Below are 18,638 nucleotides of genomic sequence, written 5' to 3'. Positions count from 1 at the left end.
TCTTAATTACATTGCATAAGAAGTTTTTTAAGGGATAAAAATTGAGATAAACTACAGTTTTGTTAAACAAATTTCAAGTATTACTTTTAAATTTTGTAAGCAATTTTTTTCATATTAAAAAAAATCCTTGAAAACGTAATTTTTTGTATTTACTATCATTAAAGATTATTTCAACTTAGATAATATTTATGCTTTATAATATATAAATATATTAATATTTTTATGTTATATAAAGTTAAAATTGTATATCAAAAAACAGTTACATTTATCATAATAATTTAAATAAACATGTACTGCTTATTTAACAATCTCTTAGCATAGCAGTGTAGCACAAATAATTCTAAATAGGTTTGGATTATTTTCTGACCCGTTAATAATTGAGTCTGCTCCGAAAATTTAACCCTCCCTATAATGCGCACATATAAATACAAGTTCCTTGTTGCGTTTCATTTCTGAAATTCAAAATTTTGTATTTTCCCGCCAACGCTTTCTCTACGATCGGAAGTGCCATGGAAGCAGAATCCCACGGTCTCTCTCTAACACTTTGTCTCTCTTCTTAGGGTTTCATTCTGATGTAAAGATCACCAAGAAAATGATTATAATTCTTCTTCCTTTTTCCTTATCACTTAGCGAATTTAATTTCTCTGACTAAAATCTTCGAGCTAGGGTTTCATTCAATCCGATTTAAGCTAAATTTAGTTTCGATTTTGTCTGAATTCTCCACTGTTCTATGTTTCCCTAAGCACGATGCTGATGCCGTGTTCTTACTGAACCTACAGCTTGTCCAGTTCAAGGTATGGAGCGTGTGGTGGCAACAGTGAGCGGGTACCATGGCTCGGAGCGGTTCAATCTCATCAAGCTGATTTCACATGTCGGGGCCAATTATGTTGGTGCTATGTCGAAATCAATCACGCACCTGGTGAGTTTTTGTTTGTGAGCTTGATTAGTGGTGGATTGCGGTTGGGTCAAAATGTGTGTGCTTAAGAAGATGTATTTTTTTGTCTCTCTATTGTTAAAGGAGAACAAATGTGGAAGTGAGTTTGGCTGAAGGGTTACAAAATGTGTTGTAGATTATAAGCCTTATGTTCTGTTTGAATAAACTGTTTGAAAGTTGTTTGTTTTGAGTTTGAGTGAATAGGTGTGTTGGAAGTTTGAAGGAAGGAAATATGATATTGCCCGAAAGTTCAGAATACTTATAGTCAACCACCGATGGATTGAAGACTGCATAAAGGAACGAAGACGTGTCCCTGAGGATTCTTATCTCTTGCAAAGGTGATTTTTGTTTTCTTGCACCCTTAATGCATTACTATATCAGAGTGGCAGAGTGTATTGGATTTTATAAAATTATGGCTTTTTGAAAGAAAAAGATAACAACGGATAAATTAACTTTTCTCAGCATCCAACATCATGCTCGAAGAATTAAAATGACCATAAAAATCCTTTAACTGATCAACTTGATATGGAAAGTTTTGCTTTAAACCGTATCATAGCTTAATTTGTCACTTTACTATTTTAGAGATATAAAATCATTTAGAAGCCTCGACCTAACAACTTAAACTTTTTAGAAGAACTGGTCGTTGACATAATTGATCCTTGTGTGAAACAGCTTAAATGGTACTAGAGCTACAACTTTGAGAAAGTTGGTCCTTGACAGTTTGATGTCCAATTTTCTGGATATTTTATGTTATTTAATGGGCTTCTTTGCATTGGACTGTGGAGTTTGCTGAAGTTTGTGTTCTAGTTTCTAAAGTTTGGCATAATTGATCCCATTAACCGGTAAGACAATTATTGTGTTTGAAAAAATCTTGTGTGAAACAACTTTGTTGTGTAGGAGTTCATGTTATTGGTACTTCCCTTCACTATAATTTGACATGCAGTAACATTCGGATAATGCTTTTTAAGTTCACTAATTTTTATTATTCATATTATTCAGTGGACATGAAGTAGGGCCATTGTTACTGGAAGTTCCAGTCAGTGTTCAAACAAGTAGCTTGATAAAGAATAGAGTGGTTAGCAACAGGTTATATGATATTAGTTCTGAAAAGCAAAATACCGACTTCAGTCCCGGAGCTTCTGAAAATTCTGTTTCGAAAGATCTTTGTTTAATGACAAAGGTAACAATAGCCTCTCTGCTCTCTCTGTTCTCCACTTGCTCTCTTTCAATCTTTATCATGTACATTCTAAGTGTTTGTAAGCATATTCTGAATCATAATATGTTGATTCCTTCTGAATGGAGCGCAACTTTCATAATGTGATATACGTGGTGTCATTAACACTCATGTTAACAGTTGATGCCATCAACTTAAATTAATTTTCATTTAAGCACCATAGGTGTTCCACTTAAATCTAATGTTTTTCTTATGGTATCAGGTCAGGTTTCTTATAGCATTTCTTGGTAATGTTTATTGCTTGAAGCATTAAAAAAGTACTTCTCGGCAATAACCATTAATGGTTCTGTGGCGGTGGGATGGGATAGTTTTCTTCTAGTGCTTTGATTCATCATCAAAATTGCATATATGTTGTGACTTTTCTGATGTTTTGACATCAATGGTTTAAAAACTTTGTTGGCAATATCTCTTATGACCATACAAACTTGAATGAATCTGTGTTTGCTGCATGCATGAATGCTTCCTTCACAAATACTTTGCTACACAATTTATTTTCCCCATAAAGTGTTCAAAAGGGAAAATTCCAGATTCTTAACTTTGTGAGGATAAGGGTGAGAGTGGATTGTATGTGTAACATCCCCGTCTCGAGCCGGTTCAATTAACATACATATGATACAAACAGAAACAGCGGAAGACTTAACTTAGGAAAATATGAGCTAACTTTTTCTTTTTCTTTTTAAATTCTCATTCGTCGTAAACGAAAATCGGACAGAGTTTCCTCTATAAATCAGACAACTGGGGATTTTCCAATCCCACTCAGAAGCATTTCCTGATAAACAGTTTATACAAATATAATCAAATGCCCATCCATGGGCGCATGCATAACTTGGCTCAGTGCCACTATATCTAACAGCATGCAATCCAACACGTATACATATCTGAATACTACATATTCATATAACGTTCCTGAATACTCAAATGTACATGCATCAAACTGACAGACATGTACAAAACATATACAGGCCATATACAGAATAAAGGATCAATGTCATGTTCCATCAAAGGCGGAAATACAAAACGACATGAATATACTTCCAAAAGGTAGTAGCCTACGGCCACTCAAAATCCGATCCGTCAACTGCCTCAGCCATGTGTCGCGTCCCTGCCTAGTGAGGACTCACCGGGAATCTGGGCACCTGAAAATATGTCCCCAACGAGGGGTGAGATTACAAATCTCAATAAGCTCCAGGTTTATAGAGAATTCTCCATACCCCTGGCTCACTCCTGCATGAAAGTCAGATACAGAGTATACAAATACAACATATAACATATATCATAACAGAACAGAGCATATATCCATATCATATCAGAGATGTGGGCCGTCATTCCCAAGGGAGGACCCCAAGCGGAAATCAACGCACATGTTCCCGAGGGAGGACCCCAAAGCGGAACCAGACATATCAGAGGCGTACACCATCAGTCCCGAGGGAGGACCCCAAAGCGGACATCCGGGTACTATACAATCAATGGCCAGAGATTGTTACAGAAATCATATTACAGAAGTCATATCAGAGCAAAACATATCATGTTATCAAATAACTCTATATGAATGCATCTATACAAAGCATCTAAATCACAGTCATACAGTCCAACCATAGTTCACTAACCATGGTGGAGCACTCAAGCAGGAAAAAAACTCCTTAAACATAGAGCTTACCTCTTGAAGCTTTACCAATACCTTTACTTGTTGCACAAGTTACTTATATATCTTCAAGAGATTCTGATTCCTTTTTAGTCCCTAGGTACACCTAGAGCAAGAATCCACAAATACCAATTAATAAAATGCCATCATGCCTAGCTTTCACATAAGGCATACATTTTATCGCTTCTTTTCATTTCTTTGCATTTTTGCCAATCCTATGCCAATACACAAGTCTAGACCTCTTTATAACCGTTGGTGTTCTTTAATTTAATCATCCATTCCCTTACGAATTTCCAACATAAATCATAGCATTTTACTTTAAAGGACCGTGGGCCTAAAATTAGGAAATCAATATATTTTTCCATGATTTCTTTTCAAACCATTTCACTTCATGACTTATCATTTTCATACTTTGAAACACACATATTTTATTAAAATAAAATATGACAACATCTTTCCCTAAACACCCTATATGTCGACTTCTTTAAGGGAATTTCCAAGGATCCTTCTCTTTTACAATACATTTTCCTCACTTAATTTAACAACTACACGTACATAAATATATAATATATACCAAGTTCCTATTTAATTTTTGGGAATCTCAAGCTCTTTAAATCCTTCAAGGCCGAAACATCAAGGGTATGTTTCAAAGGATTTTCTTTCAAATTTAACATTCTTACTAACTCATCAAATTTCCTCTTATTCAAGCACATTAAACCTTCCCAATACATACAATAAATCTTTGCGCATCACCCCTAATTACCCTATCAAGGCCGAAATCTAGGGTATGTCACCATGGGATTTTTTTCCAATTTTTATACATGTTCATATGCTTATTCCATATTCCTATATCCAACACATCATCAATCCATCATCAATTCAAATTTTAAACTAATTTATTTCACACCAACACATGCTCACAATTTCTATGACACAAACCATCAAAATAACATCATGGAAACAAAGGTTTCTTACCATTAATCAACTTACCAAAGCCTAGAAAGCAACCTCCAAGCCAAGCTCCATCAAAAACTCACTTTTTCCACCTTGGATGAATAGTGCACGAAAATGAGATGACCAGTATCTCTCTCCACACACGAAATCAGCTCAAACGGAGGGGTGGAATAGCTTCCTTGGACGATTTCCTATGAGATTGGTATATTGGGTGGAAGATTTGGTGGCTTAACCATGGAGAAATCAAAGAAGGAAGAAGACAACCCCAAACCCTTCCCCCATGGCTGCAGATCGGTTTTGAGAGTGAGGAGAGGAGAGAGAAACTGATTTGGAAGTGAGACTTAAGTGACTTAAGAAGGTGAGCACATGTGGCCTTTTACCCGGGTATTTTCTTTCGCGTATTTTCACTTAAACTAACCCGGAACTAATTCAAAGCTACAAATATATTTTTATTTTTCTAAAATCATTTATATTACTTTTTAATTCTTACACAACAATATTCATAATTCACAGTATGATTTTTGCACCGTTTTTGACGAAATGCATTGTGAATCACTAATTGTACTTCATTTACTTATGAAACTTAAACTTATAAACTTATCATTTTCTTGGGCCTATATTGACTTGCTTGGCATATATTGGACTTTCTTATTCTTATTTCATCAATTATTTGTTTCTGGGCTCTACCGGTTGCTTAAACAGCAGTACAAAATACCCGGTAGAAACACTATTCACGAGATTTTCACGGAAAGTGCCAGACTATACAATTTTTCGTTCTGAACTCATATTTGTCGTCAGAATTATCAAATTATGTTCCTAAAATTATTTTGCTCATTTAAGCTATACCGGTTAATTCACAAAACTGTAAATTCTCCGGCAGAACGCACTGTTCATAACATAGTCATGATTACAGTCAAAATACTCGAAATCGCTCACTGAATCTTATTATGGCATTTAAATCCTTAAATTAAATCTCTAACTAAGATTTACCAGTTAGGGTCATTATAGTATGCAGACTTACTTTTGTATTTTTGCAAAGAGATTGTTTTCCATATTCAAACCTTTAGCCAGAAGGTCACAAAGGAGTGCTGCCCTAAGGCTCGCCCTCTTTCCATAAAGTTTTCAATGAAAGAAAAATGTGTCATATGCTTGACTTAAGTATGGATAGTAGAAATTGCTTTTAAGAATCTAATGCAACACACATGACAATATAAACTAGCTGATAATCTGAAAGAGCTCTTTGACTTTGCAGGGTCTTTAAATTACTTGCATGTACGATACTCTTGAATATAGCTTTATTATTAAATGCATTGCATGTGAATTTTAGGTACAATTCTTAAAATGAAAGTGAAAATTGTTTTAAACATATCAATATAGGGGTTACAAAATCCTTGTGATGCATTGTATTATATAGGTAGATGAAGTAAATGAAAAATGAATTAAGTTTCTGTTCTTTTTGAATGCCTGGTAAACTTAATTTATCTGCATTTTCCATTTCTTAAGCATGAGGAGTCAAGTTCGTATTCATCTAGACTGTCAAGGAAAGGAAAAGAAAATAAATTCAATGGTAATGGAGCTGGTACTGTGGATGGACGTTCTCGCAAAGGAAGAAGGCTTGTGAAAAGTATTGTTGATAAAGAGGTGTTGGAGCCTTCAATTTTGGATTTAAGCCCTGAGAACCACCTTAGCAGAACGGATAGACTACATACAGATGGTGCAGCTACCTCAAGCCTTTCTGGTGGTGTCAATAATAAAAATATTCTAGAAAATAGAGAAGGCCCAGATGCTGGATTATATAATCAATGTAGAACTATCGATGGAGGTTCAGATGGCATTGAACAGATCAGAGATTCAACATTGTTTGTAGAAGATCCCCTTCCTATGGCACAAACATCAATAGATTTATGTTCCAGTGCTGAAGAGTTCACAGTTGGTGATCACGTTGATAATGTTACTAGTTCACCTACTACAAAAGAGTTGTCGTGTGTTATATGTTTCACGGATTTCAGCTCAACAAGGGGGATTCTACCGTGTGGGCATCGGTTTTGTTTTCCATGCATCCAGACTTGGGTTGATCATACGGTATGTCTCTTCTTATCTTTTATCTGCCATTCTTATAATTAAAAAGCCTATTCATTAATTAGTATGATTTTGACAAGAAACTTGAAGTGCACCACCCCAAAAGCTAGTTTAAAAGGCGGGAGTGCTCAATGCCTTATAAACTCCACATTAGTTGCCCATACAACCAAGGTGGGACTCCAAGTCCCATACCTTGCAAATGAGATTGTAACAGATTCTCTTTTGCATGTTTTTCTTTCAATAGATTTCAAAGTTGCTCTCTCTCTCTCTATTTTTTTTTTTAATTCTAGTTTAAAAATGTAATTTAACTTTCATTCAACCAATAATAATTTATCTTCTGATTTCGCATTGGAATTTGAGGCGCCATCTAATTGACATTGTTGCGCCTTATTTTCTTAGTTAAAACAACCCCTCTCAACTTTGAAGCTGTTTCCAAAAGGTTTGAATTGTTTTAGTGTGCTACTACGCTATCATATTTAGTCAAATTGCTGCTTAAATTTTCTTTGCAAAGTTGATGGCACATGGCATTCACTCAACTTTTTTTTACGTATTAAATTATACCAGCTCTTGCACAAAATTTACCATTCACATAACTTCCAAATAAAGGTTGAATGGGTCGGAATCTTTTACAATTCATCCTCTTCTGTTTAAAGAGACACAATGGTTAATCTTTTTTAGGTAAATATATAACAGTAATCTGACATGTGAAGAATTAATCTAAATTTTTTGTATTGATAATTTTGTAGTATGGATAATGAATAAAAGTGGTAAATAGATCCAGTGATTAGTTGTGTGGTTACAATAAATAAAACATGGGCTTCTCAGTTCTCATTCTAATATATCTCCAACAGTTAAAGGATGTTTTCACATTTTAGAGTTTTTTTTTTTTTTTTTTTAATGTTTATTTCCCCACCTAGTGGTAAAAGGATTTTGTAGTATTTATTTTATTTTACTTTTCTCATGCAATAGCTTGTGGTTTTCATCCGGGATGTTGAATGGATTATGTAGAAATGTTTTTCTTGTTTAGCTTTAATCTCTAACGTCAGTTGAATGTTTCTTTCATTCTCATTATTGCTAATAAATATTTATAGGCTTCAAAGGGAAAAATATCAACCTGCCCTTTGTGCAAGGCGAGTTTTATAATGATCAAGAAAATTGAGCATGCAGCCACAACTGATCAAAAAGTATTCTCCCAGACAATCCCATGTGAGAATTCAGCCTCAGATATTTTTATCCCCATGGATATAGAACTACCTGATAATAGCTTTGAGGTATGCTTATCCTTTAAACTAGATTAATTGTTGTGCTACGTAGGGTGTTATTTTCTTTTAATTTTCATATTAGTTGACATATGAATAGTTTTTTTCTTATATGAAAATATTATTTTTTCTTTGAAATTATAATTTTTTCCTATTTACTTCAAATATATGTGTATTATATTTTTTTATTATTATTTATTTTTCCTTAGTATATTCTTACTTTTATATGGGTTCATCAACTGCTGATCCCAACTATTTTGGAATTTGGATAAATGTAATGTTACATGTTTCATATTAGTTGAAATCAAATAGTACCATGGTGCTTGGAGCCTTGGAGTAATTTATAGAGGGAATGTGTGCTTCAAACAACTAAAAGAGACCATAAAAGAAATGAAAATATAGAAAAGAGGAAAGAAGTTGCTAGAGATACACAGAGGGAATACTATGAAGGGTGTTTGTTTAAGGAGTAAGATTTAGAATGAGAAGCTGCCTTATATTTGCAAGATTGGTTGCTGGCTTGGTGATTATAAAATAGTGTTTTACATTGTGGCATGTTTATATTCCTGACAGACAGACTTCTATAAAAAAAATGGAGTGTATGCCTGTCTTTTTAATAGAGTGATCTAGAGGTATTTAATATGACCCTCATATGCTCTTATGCCTAAATTGGACAGTTCATGTATATCTTGTAGTTTGATTGGTAGTGCTACTACCATATGGTGGAAGTGATTATGCCCGAAAAAGATAATAAAACACGAGCTGGCAACTTCTGCTTTACTGAAAGGAACTTTTTTGTGTGGCTTTCATTGATTTATCTTGCCCGTTATGAATTCTTGTTTGTGTGATAAACCAATATTCTCACTAGCAGCCTTATAATATCTTAAGCATGATCTGGTAGTAATGTAGGGTTTCTCTTTAAATAATCATTTTTGCTGAATTTTGTCTTTGTTAGGTAGGCCATGGTCCCCCTGATCCGAGAAGCTTATAACTTGTGTAATATTGAAATTTAATGGGTTATTACTTATTAGCGTGATTGAATATGTTGATAATGCATATAAGAATCCAGTAAAAGATACTGAAATGGCATAATTTGCTTTCATTGATTTGTGAATGGCTAATTTTGTGATGATTCCACTAAATATTCCCATCCTTATAGCTGCTTTGCACTACTCTCCACTGAGAATGAAGGGAGCATCTGCTACTCTTCAATTTTGAGTTTATCAAATATCTACCACTTCTCACACCAAAAAAAATAAAAAAAATCTACCACTTGAAATCTTACGAAAAAGTATATTCTATTATGGAGATCGTGTCGAAAATTGCAAAATAAATCTGCGAAGAACTGTTGGCATGTTGCAGAGTTTGGGCATCTATATTAGAATGATTTTGCGTACTGGATTTTCTTCAACCATGTACTTTTGATAACATGTTCAAATAATTCATTATTGTCCACATTTTGACCGGAACTTTTTGCATATTTTAATATTGGGTTCCATTTTTCTTTGAAAATAATTATCTTTTTGCAAAAAATAAAATAAAATAACTATGTACTAAGAGTAGTACATAATTATAATGGTAAAATTATTTTTTCTCTTTCTGTCACGTTAACCAAAACAATGTTTGAGGGGAGAAAAAAAAACGGAAAAGAGAAAATAAAATAAAATTTAATACTGTAACTAAATATTACTATATATATTTTTGTTTTTGTTTTTTTTTTCTTTCTTTTAAGAGAGATTTTCTTTTGAGAATGATTTCCGTTTAATAATTTGTGCTACTTTGTGGTTTGTCTTTTGCTTATACAGTCCTCACAGGCAGGTGCTTGTGTAGTTTGCCGTGGTCGGGAACCTGAGGATCTCCTTGAGAGTTGCGATGTTTGCCGGACTCGAAGAATCCATTCATATTGCATGGACCCTCCTTTACGACCCTGGACATGCACTCACTGCAAAGAACTTCGGATTCTTTATCGTAATCACTCATATTAATTAGTACGCGTCTTTTTATCCATTATAAAACTCATGGAACTCCTTCCTATGAAATGCTGTTCTTAAATCATCGTGTAATGAAATTCATTGTGATAATTATATGGTGATTCACATCTCAACTTTGGATAGTGTTAAATAGAACGAAATTTATTTATGACACTAAAATTTGAATTTATTAATAATCTCTTCATTTAACTTTTTTCATTTTTTGTAAATGAATAAAGAAATTTCGGTGGTCGAATTTTGGGTCCTCCGGTTCTGCTTCTACCAACCAAAGCCATCAATAGCAACACAGCACGCTAGTGACTCAACACCCGGAACTCGAATAAATTTTTATTATATTAGATGAATTGTATTTTTTCAATTATTTTGTGATACGTGGATAAAAAATATCACATTATTCGAAGATGACGGGAGCAGCTGCCGCCGCCGACCATAAATAGTTTTCTTGTGATTCGGAAAAAATAAATAAATTTAATAACACTTTACATAATTTCAAACTAATTATTATTAGCTTCATTAACTTCACTTCGGTTCTCGACTTAGGAAGAAGTCACATGAACGCTGGGCTTCAAGCGGTGGGGAAGCAAATTCAGCAAAATCACCGGCAGCCTTCAATGTGATAAATGAAAAGTAGTTCAACCATTTGTCCGTGTGTGGAGGAAAAGAGGAAAAGTGGAGTTCATCTGTTTTCATAAGAGATAAAATGAATTTTTTTTTACAGAAATATTATTATACACATGATTTTGATCCAATAATACAAAAAAATCATAAAATATTATAAGAAAAAATAATTGAAGTATAATCTTTCTTATATTTTATGTTTTATAACGAAAAAGTGTTATAGTATAAATTTTTATTTTTATATATCCCTATATTTATGAGAGAGATTATATTTATAATCTTGTTCGCTCAAAATTTTTTACAATCAAATCTTAATTGAATTTTTCGTTAATTTGATAGTTATAATTTTTTTGATTTCTATCAATCTTAATTATTGATTTTTATAAATTTGACGGTTATAATTATTAAAAATTAATAATTAATTAATAAATATGATCAAATAAATTATAATCATCAGATTGACAGAAATTAATTATTAAAATTTGGAGAAAGTTATATTTACAAATTTTTTGTTTATATATTTTTACAAATGATACACTAAGTATGACCGGTCATACTTCAATCAAGAATGTATGACCAGTTAGTGTAAATTGTAAAAAAAATTTGTAAACGGATTCTTCTCCTTAAAATTTAGTTATAAGAGATTATAAGATAAAAGAGATTGTAAATATAATATTTATTATATTTATATATATTCTGAGAATAAAATATGTCTTTGGGTGACAGATATATAAACGTTGTTTCTTTCTTTTAGAGTTCAGTTGCCGCGCAGGCAATATTTATTTATTGGGTTTATTTTTTCTACGGTTAATGTAGATATCTATAATGATCCTAAAATGATGTCGTTTTGAGATAGAAATAAAGATATTTTTGTAATTATAATTTATTTCAGAGTTATAATAATATTTTTTATTATAATTTTTTAATTTTTCAATCTAAAACAATGTTATTTTGAAAACAAATGTAAATAACGAATCTACCTTAATTTTAAAAACGTTAAAGTCTTATTTATTTTGTCTTTTTCAACAGTATTCTAAAGTTTTGTTACAAGTAAGCCATTCGAATTTGTCTTTTAATTCTTGGAATTTGGAATGGAAAGAATCAAAGAAAACGAAAGGCGAATTGCTTGGTAAAATTACATTGGTGCACATAATTAAGGTCATTCATTGCTTTTCAAAACAGGACATAGAATGAAAACAATGAACAATAATGACATGTCTAACATCATAGGAGAGAAGGAAATAACGAGGAGATTTTTTTTTCTTCTTTTAGAAATTCAGTCTATATATCTTATGTATAGTAAATTAACATATTCCTATTTTAAATTAAAACAACGGTTCATAGCACAAAAAATTATACAGCTGTCTTACACGTTAGTGTATACCTTGTATAAAAGAATTTATATGATGAGGACAAGAGAAAATCATAAATTTATAAAATATTTAAGTTGAATCATGGCTGTAAAAAGCAAAGAACCTCAAGCAAACAATACTCAATCAGGACCGAAAACAAATCAGTGAAAACTTATACGAGTTAAGTAAAGATAATAAGCGAAAAGTTTTATAAATTATTTAAATTCATTTTTAATTAATATAATAAGATTGTTGTTAAAATCTCGATTTATCATTACGATTTTACGTTTTTATCATTTTTTTTCCATCAAAACGATTTTACTAATATTCCAAATGCTTTTACGTTTTTTTTATGATTTTTTTACATTACGATTTTTTAATCTCCTCTCGATTTTACTTAAAATCTAGATTTTTACAACATTAAATAAGACTTTATTATTTATATTTGAATATTTAATATTCACCCTGTGATACCAATTATCACTTCCAAGTATTAAGCCCATCTAAATCATTAACTCTAACACCACTTATTAGGTGATTAAGGAGAGTAAAACTAAATGAAACCCCCATGAATGAACTAAGTAGCAACAAAATTAAAATAATAAACATATTATTAATTATTATATTCATAATCACCCTTTGTTTTCCTTTGTTTAGGTTACTTTACACACATTATAAAGATCAAAACTGCTTCCATTTCCTCTATCCTCTTTCCTTCCTCTTCAATCCCTTTATCTTTCTCCATCCCTTCCACAATGAAGTTCCAAAATATTAAGCTTCTCTTTGAGAACAAATGCGCAAAAAAAATCATCTCAAAAGTAACTATACCAGCAATCTTTGCCATACTCTTGTTTACCATCACCCCATTATCTTATCCTTTGTTTGGTTTCTCTTCACTCTTGAACATCAACAAATCTAAGCTGCAATCCTCTGCATATGATGATCATTTGAATGAAGCAACAAGCTTTCCCTCAACAACTGTCAACAAGTGTGACATTTTCAATGGGGAATGGATACCAAATCCAAAGGCACCATATTACACAAACAGAACATGTTGGGCAATTCATGAGCACCAAAATTGCATGAAATATGGAAGACCTGACTCTGAGTTCATGAAATGGAGGTGGAAACCAAATGAGTGTGAACTCCCAATATTCAACCCCTTTCAGTTCCTAGAAATTGTTAGGGGAAAATCTATGGCTTTTGTTGGAGACTCAGTTGGAAGAAATCAGATGCAGTCTATGATATGCCTCTTATCAAGGGTAAGTCTCTTCTAGCTTCTTCAAGATTGCTCTGGCTCAACAATTATTATTATTATTATTAGTTTTTTTTTTTTTTTTCACTTGCTTTTGTTTTTTTCTTTTCTCTCTTTAATTTATGATATCATTTATCTTTGCTTTGGTGGTACGTTATTCTGTAATCTATACGTGGGACTTCACACTGCTAGCTAGTGAAAACTCATCATTATGCTTCTCAATTAAGCTTATAGAATAATGAAGAGATAGTCATCAATAAGGTTCAAACTACCACATTATTTAACTAGTAAGCCTTAATTTCAATACTCATGAAATATAGTTAATTAAATATTGAGTTTAATCTAACGGCTCGTTTGATGGACATGATAGGATAATAATAGGATATGATATGGGGCTAATAAGTCTATATCATGTCCTGTGTTTGATGAGCACCTGATTAGCAATATGATAAGATTATGTAGAAGGAGAAAGGAGAAAGAAAAAAGAAAATATAATGCAATAAATACAAATATATTGGGTAGTGTGAGGATATATTAGGTATTCAATATTAGTATCTTATCCTGTTGAATCCTAACCGAGCTCCCCATAGGATAAGAAATCATGTATTGGATAGGATAAAATGAGACAATAGAATAAGTTAATCATATCCTATTGATCCACTAAACAAAAGATAAAAATAAGATATGATAAGTTATCTTATCCTATCTTTTTTATCAGGTGCTCTAAACAGGTCCTAAATCTCGTTTTTCCAAATCCAAGGCCCATTATGTGATTCAAGGATTGGGTAATCAATTATCATATAGAATTGAAACAAATAATCGTCAAGCATCGAATATAGGATACCATGTCCTATGTTCCTAACCAAGCCACATGAAACGTAGACAAGTCAGTGTTTTTTTTTTTTTATATGACATGCCATCTGTTTTTGATTTTCTTTACTTTTGAGTTCCCAGCAAAAATCAGTGTTTATGAATTAGTGCATAAAAAAGGGTCACTAAAAATTATACCTTAATTCACAACACTTGTGCCATTAGCTTATGCATTAAGCTGCTCTAAAAGTGACTCAGTCAATGATGGTATTGGTAGTAGTTCTTTACATTTTATTAGCCTCTTTTTTAGATGACATGACTACTTTGAAGTGGTAATGTCACCTAAACCAGCCCTTATGTCTACAATAAATATTGAATCCTAACAAAACCAATGAAGTAAAACTTGTTGAGATGTCACAATTAGAAGAGATAGACTAGGAACAAAAAATTGCCAAAACTCTTAAACACGCTCCTTTTATGATTGTAGGCTCTCTTCAATATAATTTTATTTATATTTTCTTTGACATATCAACCAACTTAGCATGCGATAGCAACATTGATAAGGATATATGTTGGCTAGTAACTCAGCTTGATTAGACTCAGGTCGGTGAGATTAATAAAATCTTAAATAAAAGTTTTTTTAATTTTTAATTAACATTAATCATTAAGAAAAAAAAGTACAGGGAAACCTAAAAGTCAGTTGTTGAAGGTAGGAAAATATCTGATGCTTACTGTTGTTTGATAATTCAATTACTTTATTTCCTTTGGGCTTAAGTTGTTGTTTGTGTGTGAGCTTTGATTAATTGGTTGTGGAAGCCAAGATGAGAAAACCTGATGGGTCCCCCCCCCTTTTTTTTTTGGTAAACTGATGGGTCCCCTTAATTATTTAAGCAGATAGCTAATGCTAAGAAATTGAATAACGTGATAATATATACACAGTCAAATAAAAAATTATGTTAATATCAAATTCATATAATAATATGGGTTCGTTTTTTCTGCAATTACTGCAGATAAATTATCTGCAGTAAGTTCAATACGACATCGTTTTAGAAGTAAATACAAATAACTTATCTGCAGTAACTGCAGAAATATTTTTCTATAATAATATAATTAGATTAGTGTTTATCATATTGTAGGAGATAATTTTATCTCCTACACAAACTTAAGTCTATATATTTTTTTTATCTCTTCTCTTCACATGATCTCACATATTTTTATGTGTATGTAGAAGATAAAATTATCTCTTATAATATGAGAAACATAAATCTCATACATTATTTATCAAATTCCTTGTCCTTAGCGTGAGAATTAACAAATGTTTATTATAGCTGGCTATAGGCTGGAACCTTCAGGTTTGTAACATGCAATATTTAAGCAGGGAACAAGAAAGCTTGATTAAATAGTAATAGAGGCAAATTGTAATTATTATAAAGGTTATGTTACTTATAAAATTATTTGAAATAAAGGTTATGTTGATCAATCGTAAGTCTTCTTAACTTCTCAGGTGGAATGGCCCATAGATGTATCATACAAAGCAGATAACTATTTCATGCGATGGAAGTATCCTAGCTACAACTTCACCATTGCCACTTTTTGGACACCCCATTTGGTCAGAGCCAAAGAAGCAGATTCAGATGGTCCAAGCCACACTGGCCTATTTAACCTTTACCTTGATGAGTTTGATGAGAAATGGACAACCCAAATTGAAGAGTTTGACTATGTCATTCTCAATGGAGGGCATTGGTTCTTTAGGCCAATGGTTTTCTATGAGAAACAAAAAATAGTTGGATGCCATTATTGCATCTTAAAAAATGTCACTGACTTAACCATGTACTATGGCTATAGAAAGGCTTTTAGGACAGCATTTAAGGCCATCAATAGTTTAAAAAACTTTAAGGGAATAACATTTCTTAGAACATTTGCACCATCTCATTTTGAGAATGGGTTGTGGAATCAAGGTGGGAATTGTGTGAGAATAAAGCCATTTAGGAGTAATGAGACACAATTAGTAGGCACCAATTTGGAGTTATATATGATCCAATTAGAGGAGTTCAAAATTGCTGAGAAGGAAGGCAGAAAGAAGGGTTTGAAATTCAGGTTGCTTGATACAACACAAGCAATGTTATTGAGACCAGATGGTCACCCAAGTAGATATGGGCATTGGCCACATGAGAAAGTGACACTCTATAATGATTGTGTGCATTGGTGCTTGCCAGGGCCCATAGACACATGGAGTGATTTCCTGCTAGAAATGTTGAAGACGGAGAGGTTTCATTTGCACACAAATTGACAAATCAATTTGATTTATATATATCAATTATATACCTATTTTTTCTTGTAAACTACCATTGGCATTTTTTTTTTTGTAATTTTATAAAGATTAAATTTGTTATGTTGTAACAAAATTGAAGATTTTTCTTGTTCAAAAGTTTATATTTTTTTATTTACTTTTTACAATGATATTATGATAACTTTAACTAGGGAAACCTAATGATATAACATACTAATTTTTGAATCATTGACCAAAGTGATATACTACTTTAAAAAAATTATTAAAATAATATAATTTGAAAACTATTTACTTAAGTAGTATTTGAGATCTTTTGATTATGCGAGTCTAAAAAATATAACACCAGTCAATCATACAGTGATAACACGTAAAAATTCCCTTTGAGAGAAGCTAGTCCACTATAATGTGAATGTTCTTGACTCGAACATGGTTGTCTCCCGTAAATGATATTTATGGTTTACCAAAAAAAATTTACATCACTTTGATAAAATTTTTAATTATATTATTTTGATTTTTAAATAATATATGTGATTTTAATCAATCAATCCTAATTTTTTTGAGATAAATAAGGGTGTTAACAACAACAACAATAATAATATAATAACTAGTTATTTACCCGTGCGATGCCCGGGGGAAGAAGAACGAAATTATTGTCGGCTGTCGTTGGTTAATAATTGCACCGATAAATCAACACCTTCATCTTGCTATGAAGCTCTGAATGGTACAATAGTGGAAGTATAAACTCGAAAGAACAAAAAACAAAAAAGCAAACCTGGTACTTGTGAAACATCTCAAATAAAGAAGATTTGTCTTGCTATTTTGTGCTATTTTTGAACTTGAATAGCTTAATGCAAATTTTAAATAAAAATTTTAAATAAAAATTTTAAATAAAATTTTGTAGGACAAAACATGTAATTGTATCATGTAACGATGGCATGAATATGGGGTGTCATTGTTGTTAGGCGAATCCAGGGGGAAGTTCGTGGTGGGGGACCACCACCAATGAGCTAAGCGGATCAAATACACCAAGTGGGTCCGACACCACATCTCAACCTAAAACCTTAAGGCATTGGGTTCATGGATCCTTCCACTTATATACTCTTCACTTAGCCTATTACCAACCAATGTGGGACTCATCCCACTTGAATACTCCAACAATCTCCCCCTCAAGTGTGAAACCCACCATTGATTTGCTCCCCCTCAACCGAGTACCCTAGAGGCTCAAGTACTCAACCCGCCTCCTAACCAATCACCAGACTAGCTCGAGCCCAACCCGACTCTGATACTAGAGTCAGGCGGGTCTAGGGGGAAGCTCGTGGCGGGGGACCACCACCAATGAGCTAAGCGGATCAAATACACCAAGTGAGTTTGACACCACATCTCAACCCAAAACCTTAAGGCATTGGGTTCATGGGTCATTCCACTTATATACTCTTCACTTAGCCTATTACCAACCAATGTGAGACACTTGAAAGAAAAGGGTATTTGAAATATTATTGAATTGTGTATAATCTGTACAAAGGGTTCTCTATTTATAGAGAATACTTGACCTAATTTTGACCTAATGGGCTTGGCCCAATACAACAAATAAATGACTAAATAATAACTAAATAAATGACTAAATAATAACTAAATAATAATTATTTACAACACTCCCCCTCAAGCTGAGGAATAGATATTTATCATTCCCAGCTTGCTAGTAAGTTCTTGAAATCTGTCTGAAGGAAGCCCCTTTGTTAATAGATCAGCTAATTGACGCCCAGTGGGAATGTATGGAGTGGTAATCAACCCGCTATCAAGTTTCTCTTTGATGAAATGGCGGTCGACCTCAATATGTTTAGTCCGATCATGTTGAACTGGATTATGAGCTATACAAATAGCGGACTTATTATCACATAGCAGCTTCATAGGTCCCTCACATTTTATTTTGAGATCATCAAGTACAATTTTCAGCCACAGTAACTCACAAATGCCTTGAGCCATAGCTCGAAATTCAACTTTTGCACTTGATCTGACAACCACATCTTGTTTCTTACTTCTCCATGTCACCAAGTTACCGCAAAGAAACATGCAATAACCAGTGGTAGAACGACGGTCAGTCACGGATCCAGCATAATCAGCATCTGTGTAGACTTCTAAAGATAGATTGCCATCACGTCGGAATAACAATCCTTTACCAGGAGTACCTTTAAGATACTGAAGAATTCTCTCTACTGCCTGCAT

General features: G+C 32.8%; 2 protein-coding genes and 1 long non-coding RNA gene across 4 annotated transcripts; 2 read left to right on the top strand and 1 right to left on the bottom strand.

Annotated features, from left to right (window-relative positions):
• The first annotated feature begins 790 nt into the window (after positions 1–790).
• Positions 791–10,084, top strand: LOC133298376 (uncharacterized). Its single transcript, XM_061497643.1, has 6 exons — positions 791–919; positions 1,139–1,272; positions 1,934–2,114; positions 6,268–6,846; positions 7,935–8,114; positions 9,905–10,084. The coding sequence occupies exons 1-6, from the start codon at positions 797–799 to the stop codon at positions 10,082–10,084; spliced, it is 1,377 nt and encodes a 458-aa protein (XP_061353627.1). The 5' UTR covers positions 791–796.
• Positions 2,942–5,061, bottom strand: LOC133298389 (uncharacterized). 2 transcript variants are annotated; one of them, XR_009749792.1, is made up of 3 exons: positions 4,786–5,061; positions 3,826–3,916; positions 2,942–3,304 (listed from the first exon to the last, which is right to left on the bottom strand). It is a non-coding gene; the product is annotated as an uncharacterized LOC133298389 (long non-coding RNA). The 2 variants fall into 2 exon arrangements; XR_009749793.1 differs by having other exon boundaries at positions 4,801–5,061.
• A 2,731-nt stretch (positions 10,085–12,815) lies between the features above and the next one.
• Positions 12,816–16,423, top strand: LOC133298382 (protein trichome birefringence-like 19). The gene is made up of 2 exons (XM_061497648.1): positions 12,816–13,322; positions 15,630–16,423. The coding sequence occupies exons 1-2, from the start codon at positions 12,816–12,818 to the stop codon at positions 16,413–16,415; spliced, it is 1,293 nt and encodes a 430-aa protein (XP_061353632.1). The 3' UTR covers positions 16,416–16,423.
• The last annotated feature ends 2,215 nt before the right edge of the window (positions 16,424–18,638 follow it).

The sequence above is a fragment of the Gastrolobium bilobum genome, unplaced genomic scaffold (genome assembly GCF_033153095.1).
Source record: "Gastrolobium bilobum isolate Gb01-03AN ecotype WA unplaced genomic scaffold, APGP_CSIRO_Gbil_v1 utg34958, whole genome shotgun sequence".
Taxonomy (NCBI): Eukaryota; Viridiplantae; Streptophyta; class Magnoliopsida; order Fabales; family Fabaceae; genus Gastrolobium; species Gastrolobium bilobum.
Note: the sequence above shows the minus strand (reverse complement) of the source record. Positions and strands in the feature narration are given on the sequence as shown.